The 9571-nt window shown below is 39.9% G+C and overlaps 2 protein-coding genes across 2 annotated transcripts; one reads left to right on the top strand and one right to left on the bottom strand.

Annotated features, from left to right (window-relative positions):
* Nucleotides 1-4139: 4139 nt before the first annotated feature.
* LOC108107110 (mitochondrial magnesium exporter 1) lies at nucleotides 4140-5574 on the bottom strand. Its single transcript, XM_017214499.2, has 4 exons — nucleotides 5163-5574; nucleotides 4672-5104; nucleotides 4433-4609; nucleotides 4140-4372 (listed from the first exon to the last, which is right to left on the bottom strand). The coding sequence occupies exons 1-4, from the start codon at nucleotides 5277-5279 to the stop codon at nucleotides 4200-4202; spliced, it is 900 nt and encodes a 299-aa protein (XP_017069988.1). The 5' UTR covers nucleotides 5280-5574; the 3' UTR covers nucleotides 4140-4199.
* Nucleotides 5575-5942: 368 nt separating this feature from the next.
* Nucleotides 5943-8695, top strand: LOC108107109 (trithorax group protein osa). The gene is given in 4 exon segments (XM_041819566.1): nucleotides 5943-6533; nucleotides 6604-7023; nucleotides 7025-7056; nucleotides 7745-8695. Coding segments are annotated over 4 exon segments (1107 nt in total). The 5' UTR covers nucleotides 5943-6479; the 3' UTR covers nucleotides 8346-8695.
* The last annotated feature ends 876 nt before the right edge of the window (nucleotides 8696-9571 follow it).

Genomic DNA, 9571 nt, shown 5'->3' with positions numbered 1-9571 from the left:
ATTGATAATAACATTTACGACATAGCCCCTACGAGTAGTCGGACAAAACCTCATTCAGTGATAAAAAGTTTCGTAAAATGGTGAAACAAAAACAAGTACATTGTGAAACAAAAATTTCTGTTTAAAAAATCGAAATCTGATAAATACATTTTTTCAAAAGTATTCATAAGAACGAATTTAATTTGCATTGACGTCTTTTCCAAATTGGCTGCATTAGCCCGAGTAAAGGGAGGGAGAAAAGGCTAGAATCTAAAAGAGCCATCATGAACATATTTAATAGCATAACCCTCCGCATTTAAAAATTGTTCAAAAACAGGAGTAAACATTTTCCTAACTACTAGTAAAACAGTATGTCAGATGTAGAAATCATCATTATGAAGAGAGTTCTTAAGAAAGATTTACAAAGTTCAAAACGATTTTTATGTTTACAATCCTAAAACCGAACATAACACCACTAACAGAGCACCAGAATGCTGACCTTTTTCTATATGCATGTTATTCAACCCATGAATATTCTTAGCTTATGAGTTAGCAGAATCTCCCCTTACTCAACCCGAGCTCTGTGAGAACCACATTCGGGCTACTGTAAGGAAATGAATCCACTTAGGGTCCGATCTAGACCGAGCCAGTTGCTAAGCAAATTCTTGTCGTTTCAGATTTTACTACTACGACTAGTAAAATTAATAAATAATACCACTTGGCAGCGATCACAACAAGAACCCAAGACCAAAGACCATTGGTACCCCCATGCAACCCAAAACCCCAGACTAGTAGAATAATCAAGCTGAGTCTAGCTGAGTCACTTCCAAACGTCCAAAGACAATAAAAGTTTAGCTTCAAAAACAAAAGATAAAAATTTTTAAAAGGAAATCTATAAAATAAAAAAAAAGCACATAAATTCAAAGGGTAATTAAAGTTAAACTCAAAAAATAAGACCCCAATACTATGACTGTTGATCGTGTTTAAACTTGATCTAAAATTAAAATTTAGCAATGTTACTAATGAATATGACTACAATTATTGTTGATTTTAGAGTTTAAACGTTTGTTATAACTTATTAATATTTATTAAAAATGTAAAAAAAATTTTTTAAACAACTAATTATTAAATAATAAAAAACCTTTACCTTAAGTCTTAGTTATTCTTTAAGGCGGCTGACTAGATTTGAGCAAAAGGATGTCCACTCCAGTTCAGAGGTCAGGTAGCTTTTCCACTTCAACTTAAAGGGACCACAAAGAGTACTAAGCTTCTCCGCCCACAAAATATTCTCCTCAATTACTTTGTGAGTTAGAAATCGAGCCAAGGAATGGTCGTTATCGGAAAAATAAAGTTTTCCAATATATTTAAGATGAAGATCCAGGGCTAGACTATGAAGCTTAGGGCGGCTGGAGGTGGTGGTATCGGTGGATTTCTTTACGAAAGAGGCTTGCAGCTTGCCAATCTCCTTAAATTTCTGAATTCCCCAGACTTCAGCCATGTAAATATACAATAATCGTGTCCAAGTTTCATGTTCGCCCAGGAAATCCTCCAGGCGACCTTTGGCATCGGCAACCATTTTGAGTACTTGCTGTCTGCTTGATAGGGAGGCAGTAAACTGAAAGTCGAGGAACATCGCCTTGGAAGTAGTTTCTATCTCTTCGCCTTTCATTATCCATTTCTCAACTGCGGAAATCCGACCGCCCCTCCGGAAAACCATAACCTTAGACTCTGTCATATCCACCATCAGGCCCCATTTGATGCAGTACTTTTCCAACTGGTTGATCATAGTTTGAAGAGCGTTTTGGACTGTCAGCAAGGATAGCTATTTTATCGGCATACATTAGGATGCTTATTTGTCGGTCATCGATGAGGAGTCCCTCCTTCAGCTTCTCGGGAAGATCGTTCAGATATAGGGCGAATATCAGCTTTGTCAGGGCTCCACCGCCGTTTTGAAAGTTATTCAGAAACTTGTCTCTGTAAAGTTTCTCCCTTAGTATATAGCTTAGAAAGGTGATTATTTTTGAAGACACTCCCAGTTTCTGAAGCTTGGCCCATAAGAGAGTTTTGAGCATTTCTGAGGATACTGATTCGAACTGAACAAAGTACGAGTAGACCCTGGTTCCCTTTTCAGCCAACTTAATACTGGCAATAGAACTCAAGTTGTAAACAAAATCCTTCTTGGAGGACTTTCCCGAAAAACGTATCTGGCTATTACTTAGGATTTGGTTCTCTCGGCACCACCTCGTCAACCTGACCTTTAGTATATTGAGTAGAATCCTTTTCAGTTCCGACGATGACACCTTTGACACAATTGAAGCGACGATCTTCTTTGTAATTGGCCCTGTGAAAAGAGTATTGCAATGATGGGTAATATCGCCAACGAAGTCTTTCAAAGTGCTTCCTGAAAACTCCGGCCAGGATCCGTGCCTGAGAACAAATGCCACTTCCTTAGATGTAATGGCAGAGTCCAAAGAAGATTCACTCAGTACTATGCTGGAATCGAAAGAGACACCGCTGGTTGTTCCGCGCATTGGTGAAGTAATGGCCACCTGAGAGTGTCCCAAGAGATCAAGGTTCATCTCCAGGCAGATGGGCAAATGATCAGATCCATGCGCCACATTTGGCTTATCCACTTTAAAATCCACCACCGATGCCATGAGATTCTGGCTTACGGCAGATATATCGATGGTCGAGTTTCCCACGGTACTGAAGTAAGTGAAGCTTCCCTCTGGGTCGCCATTGGTCAATCCATTTAGAATCTGAAGTTGGTTATCAGTGCAAAACGTAAAGAACTTGCCTCCTCGTTCCCACTTTTTGTCCTTGGAAAGGCGTCCATTCGTATTGGCTACGCAGGGATTGGGCTTCACCGCCTGTTTGATCTCACCAATTCGGATGTTTACGTCACCCAAGACAATGGCATTCTCTATGGGAACTTCCTTGCTGTCAAAAGCTTTCTTCACTGGCTCGAATTCTTCCTCCCAGCCTATGGTATGTAGGTAGAGTGGAACTATATTTAGTTCTTTATCGCCTAAACGCAGCTGAAGAATCTTTAAGTTTTCTCTTTCAACAATTAAGTGCGTTATCCCAGAATCCTTGAGTGACTTCCTAATGCCTATTATGCATCCGCCGATTCCTCTGCCACGACGAAATACTTTCGTGGCATCCTTCCAGTGCAAAAACTCAAAATCGGTCTGATTTTGCTTAAATTCATCTGCAGATAGGGCATCCGGTAGTGTATGTGTCTCGAGTAAAATGAAAATATCAAAGTTACGAAGATACTTTATGAATTCATTGTCCTTCTGTTTGCCCTCAAGACCCCTAATATTATATGAGGTAATATTAAGGCAATTACTTTCCCTTCGAGCGGTCATATTTATGCCGTTTTATTGAAGCAGTTATTAAAATCGCAAACTAAACACAATTATGTACATATGTACATATGTATATGCATTCATTCAACCGGAAAAACCACTGATAAGCTTAAGGAATTTAATGCACTGGTGAAATTCAGTTTGAACCGCGCCCTTTTTATTTTAATTAGATTTGCGGAACTTAGCACTATTAATATTTATTCACGTCTTTAGTTTTTTTTATTTTATATATTTTGTATATTTCTTAAACTTGGTTATCCGATTTGACACAACACAATCCACTTCTTTTTCGCGAATGAATTCCCCGACAGAGTTCGTCGATCGGTTCTGGTTAGAGGTATCGATATCGATTTCTGATTGGAATGAATCGAAACCTGGCTAACGCGTAGAGATACTTTCCATTGTAAAGTAATAAAATCCTAAAGAAACGTTTTACACAAAATCTTTAACAAATTCTTTAGGATTTTATTAGTTCATTATGTCTAAGAATCAGAATGAAGTTTGTTGGCCTAAGAACAAATACTAGACATTTTATATTATTATTTACATAGCTCGTGTCATTTATTACATAAGAAGAAAAATGCATTTTTGACATGTGTATATTAAAGCTCTTATACGTAAAAAAATGCATTAGATAAACAGCTTTGTTTTAGTTTTCTTAAAAACTACTTAAAAAAGACTTTATATTGACTTCCATTGGGTTCAGACTTTTGAGGCATTTTAAAGTACCTTTGATTTCTATGCATCTTCACCTAAAACTTATCAAATATCCAAGGAAAACACTAGCAATTACTTCAATAACAATATTTAATTAACTAAACAGCCTCTCTAAAATACAAATTCTTAAGTCTAAGCCTTTAACAAATCATTGGTTACCTCCACGCCAAAGAAAACGGCGGCGGTGGAGGGAAAGGCACGTAGTAGAATGGGGAGAATTCCGCGGAACAGAGCTTTGGGGCCCTCTTTGGCCATCAGCTCCCTGAAAACGCTTCGAATGCCGTGCTTGTAAGTTCCCTCAGGTGCTGCAATTAAGTCATTTATTAATCATTGCCAATAGAGCATATTGCGATTGGATGACTCACCCGACTGTAGGCGACTTTTAAGTACATCGAAGGGCACGGCCAAGGTCCAAAACACAATGCCGGCCATTCCGCCAGAAATAATCGTTGATGTGGTGCTAATTTGTCCTGTCTTGGACTTCTTTCTGGCCAATTCCTGCAGGAACTCATATGTGACAAAATAGAACCCGGTGGGGGAATCTGGAAAATATGCATAAATCATCCTATGAACGGGGACTTCTAAGATTTAATAAATAACTAACCTCTTAGAATGCTCGCACAGGTCCCCTTAAAGAGGCTCCTTATCCCACCCTCCCTATAAAGCTTGGCGGCTGTGTCCATGGTTCCGTTGTAGAGTATCGGTCCATTGGACACGGTTTGTGTCTGGAGCAGGACTTTTATTCGGTCGGTGGGCACTGTAACGAGGGCGGAACAAAGTCCGGCCAATGCGCCGGCAACAAAGATTTGAGGATAGGTGAGCTTGATGTGTTCGTCCGTTTGGAACATTCTTTTGCCCGCCGCATAGACAGCAAAGTCCACAGCATATAGGGGAGTCACACCCACAAGGGGAGCTGATATGCCTCTGTAGAATCCTCGAAAACCCTCCTGGCGAAAGATCCGAGCGGCACAATCTATAACTCCCTTGTAACGAGGAGGTTGTCCTGGTAAAGGAGTGGGCATGGTTTGAAGACGAACCTGTACGTGAAAACATTTTGCTTAGAACTTCACAAAAACACCAATATTTCTAGCTTACCTTTATGGTGTCCAAAGGATAGCCGACGAATACATTGCACATACCACCTACGCCTCCAGCAATGAACGACTTAACGGGATTCGATTTCTTTACCACGGCGATCTCCACTTCCTCCATGGCGGGATTTTAACTTTTTACGTAAACCAAGTGGGAATTCCGTCAGCCTCTGAGTAGATCGCACGTGTTAGGGAGATAGCTGGTTGCAGGAGCACGCTATCGATTTGTTATCTGCTGACTGAGCGGTTGCTGACCTATGATAATGCTGTGTGTTTCTTCCAAATAGCACGGGAATACAACTTCCATGATCAAACGATGCTCTTATCTATTTCCAAAACGTATTTCATTTGTCTTCACAAAATTACAGCGGGAACAGCTGATTAGCTTTCATGTTCGCATAACATTCGCCTAACATCGCTTTAACATTTAAGTACCAAATGCAATCGTTGGTATTTTTTTAAATATGTAATCTTAGTTATACTTGAAATGGAAATACACATTACAAAAAGATAACAAAAATAAATTAATTAATTTTTTCAATCTCATTCGAATTTTTTTGAATTTGTTTTCGAGTTACTTTAAAAGAGTTTACACACTCACTAATTATTTAATGAATTTAAACCTAATAATTATGTGGTAAAATATGTTTTACTTCATTTTAAAATTAATTCAAATTGCACCCTGTTATAAATTGTCACATTTTTAAAATATTAAAATTAATACAAGCAGAAGCGAGCACATTTTAAATTTCCCGTTCGATGACACATCTTATCGGATATACATAGATATCGAAATTCTCGACAATCACAGCGAAACGCGGGCGGAGGCCACACACTTTTTAACAAAATAAATGTAAAGTAAAAGTAAATGGTTAACAATTGTGGCTAGCAAAGGTGGGTGGCCAAGAACCTTGTGGCAAAGTGTGGGGTGGGCCGAAAAACGTGAAATAATTTTCCCAGCTGCTGTTGAAAGCAGCGAAACCTCTTATATTTGCTGACCTGACACTGACGAAGAAGAAGAGTAAGGCACGGTGAGCAACAACAACAAGAAGAACAAGAACAACGACACTAGCAGCAGGGCCAAATTGTTGCGTATTGTTTTTTGTTTTTTCAGTAGGGATTTTGGGTGCGAATTTCGTGAAAATAGTGTGGTTGCAAACATACGCATAACTTATGTCTGATAAAAGTGCAAAGGAATCATGTATCAGTAAGAGTGCGAGCTGCAGCAGGCGTATTTGCAGGCGCAAGAGAAGAAAGTGAGCGAAAAAGCAACCCGAAGTATATATTCTATCACCAGGCAAGCAACGTGCTTTGTTGAACGATGTCCCATGGCGAGGATGTGTTAGACAACTGGGAGGAAATCGACGAGGCGGGGGTGAGTATCATCTTATATTCCGTAATCATTTGCCCTAATAACTAAAGGAACCCCATGTTTTATTTCCCAGCTCTCCATGACTTTGCAAACAAAGCTACAAACGAGCGATCCACCTGCCCAAAAGATGAAATTGCTCCAACGGCCGCAGACCATCCAGGAACCCTCACAAATCCTCAGCAGTGGCGGCAGCGGTGGGAGCGGGAATCCCCCGCCCCGGCAGATAACCATTGCCCGAAAGCCACAACCACCGCCAGCAGAGGTTGATCCTTCTGCCCAGCAGCAGCCAGTCATGATGGTACTGCACAAGTCCTCTAATGAGTACGATTCGGCCAGCTATGCCACGCCCACCACCAACCAGACCGTTAAGATCCTGCGACGGCCCGCCCAAGCGGAGGAGCGGCGGGATACTAACGGGATGCGACCCAAGCAGCCCATCAAGACGCTCAAGCAGCGCGAACAGGAGTACGCAGAGGCCAGGCTGCGCATTCTCGGGCGCGGCCAAAAACCCAGAGGATGATAAACCGTAAGCTTATAAAACTTATTTATATTAATTCTCCTTAAAAATGCTAAGTCTTAAAAACTAAACAATTAAAAGGGCGTTTCCTTAACATTATTATTACTAATAAAAAAGGGCAGCTATTTGCTACTCGTTAGACAAAACTTGATATATAGGCAGAAATGATCATGGTATATATTTAGGTTAAGTATTGGCTTTAGTTATTTTCAGGCTGACTAATACTATTCACTTGATTTCCTGATGGGGCTGATAAAATGAGATGTTCCTATAGTGGAAACTGTTTTAACGATTGTTGAAAAAGTCACATATATTGAAATATATACTATAATTTAAGACGCCAACCCGTGCGTTTTCATATTATTTTGTCCTATAAAAATTGTATGACTAACATTTTGCAGAGATTAAACTTTGTCATGTTATGTTGATAGTCGTTGTTGATGGCAAAGGGACATGAGTTTCTATAACTCACAAGCTAGGTAGTTTCGAAATCGCACTTTAATACCTATTGTGGTACAGAAAGCATCATTTTACTTACTAATAAAAGGTTGCCCTTAAAATATTATCTACTGAGTATCTATCTCATCTATTATTTAGTATTTTTGAATTTAAGGCACGTTAGAAATCTTACCATTTATTTAAGTTGAATTGAGCTAAAGTAGTTACTACTGTAATTATAATTGTGTTCTATTTTTAGGGCCACTCCCAGTTCGCCAGCTGTAAATAGCAGTGCTCCGGCTGCCCCGCCCTCGGTTCCTCCTACCAATAGCACTACTGCTACTCCCCCTTCTGCCAGCAGCAACAACAATGTTATCAACAACAACGGAAGCCATCCAGCAGCGGGAATGCATCGCTCCAGCTCGGCACCAAAAATGTCCCAGGTGACGCCGATGTATAATAACTACAACAGCTACTTCCAGGGGCCGCACAATCAGCCGGGCCTGAACTATTACTATAACCCGCAACAGCAGCAGCAGCAGCCGCCGCCCTCGATTCCGTCGCATTATAACCAACGGTTGCCGCCATATGGTGGCGGAGGATCGGGGCTGGGAGGAGTTGGGATGCCCGCTCAGGGGCCGCCTCAGTCGTCTCCCAATCCGCAACAGAGCTGGTCACCTGTTGTGGGCGGATCAGTGTCCGCCGCACTTCTGCGCCAACAGTCACTGCAATCGCCGCAGCAGCAACAACAGAATCAGCAGCAGCATGGCCAGCATCCGCATCCGTTCAACGACCTAGTCCTGCGCTTGCCCAAGGGCCCTTGTCCGAATGGTTCCATTGGCTTTCAGATGCGCCGGTAACAGACTGCAGCGATGGAGAGCGGCTTGTCTATTTCAATAACTTCTTATTCTTATTTTCATCTTGGTACATTGATTCCAAATGCATGTTTCTATATATAAAAGAAAAAACAACAACAACCGAAAACAACAACCCACGAGTCATTCTGAGATTCTTTGTCGCTAAACATTGAGCTCAGGTTCGATGTGGTGCAAATTCGTTGATATATCCACTGGCTAAACCTGAAAATCAACATCTATGTAAAACAAATTTTATGACGGACTATGGTAGATATTTTGTAAATTTACAACTCACACCACACAATTTTGTATAATGCATACTAATAAAACAAAACAGTAATTTTTAAAAGTGATGCAAGCAAAGAAACTTGAATTTTAAACACGTGAATATTACCTATAGTATGGTTTTTAGGAATCTGATGAACATCCTATTAAAAGTGACTCAATTGGCTTTATTGTATTACGATTTCTAAAGTACATTGATCCCTCGAATTACTGAGCTCAAGATGTGATCTTGTTTATTGCCTGGCGCTGTTCAATACCTAATTAATCAGCGGATGTTGATTCGAACTCGTCTTGACTCGTTTTCGACCTCATTAATGCCATGGTGGTTTTGTTGATCACATAACTAAAGAAAGTGTTTTTTTTTACATTTCAATTAATTCCTTTTCAGTTCTAATTTTAACGATGGAGTTATTTTTCCCTTTGAGAGGGAGCCTAAAAAGCTTTAAGCTTTCATTCTAGATATGTGTATGAACACACATATGTTTAGGCTAAGCTTTTGGTATCCAGCTGATCTTTTATGTGGCATAAAAAATAAGAGTATAAACATAGAGGAATATTTCCAGATCTTTCGGATGTTCATTCGCATTTTAAAAATGATCGTGATAAGCGATGCAATTTGAGTTACAGTTACGTTTACCCCCAGCGATCGTTGAATTTCAAAGGTCCCCAAAGGCTATCATCTTGTTTTTGTTATTTATTCGCAACTCTTACAGTTGCCCTCATGGAAAACAACAAACAATACGATACACAGAAAGAAATGCGACTGAAATTGAAACTGGGTTTATTTTCAATTTAAATTATTTTATTTTTTTATAAATGTTTAAAATATCATATCATTTAAGTGCCATATCTAAGAAGTTTTGTTATCACAGATTTTTCTGTCTGTATAATCAAATGCAATCATCCCACTGGAACCGCTCTTATCAGTCCCTGGAACCTGAATA

The sequence above is a fragment of the Drosophila eugracilis genome, unplaced genomic scaffold (assembly GCF_018153835.1).
Source record: "Drosophila eugracilis isolate 14026-0451.02 unplaced genomic scaffold, ASM1815383v1 contig_764, whole genome shotgun sequence".
NCBI classification, from domain to species: Eukaryota; Metazoa; Arthropoda; class Insecta; order Diptera; family Drosophilidae; genus Drosophila; species Drosophila eugracilis.
Note: the sequence above shows the minus strand (reverse complement) of the source record. Positions and strands in the feature narration are given on the sequence as shown.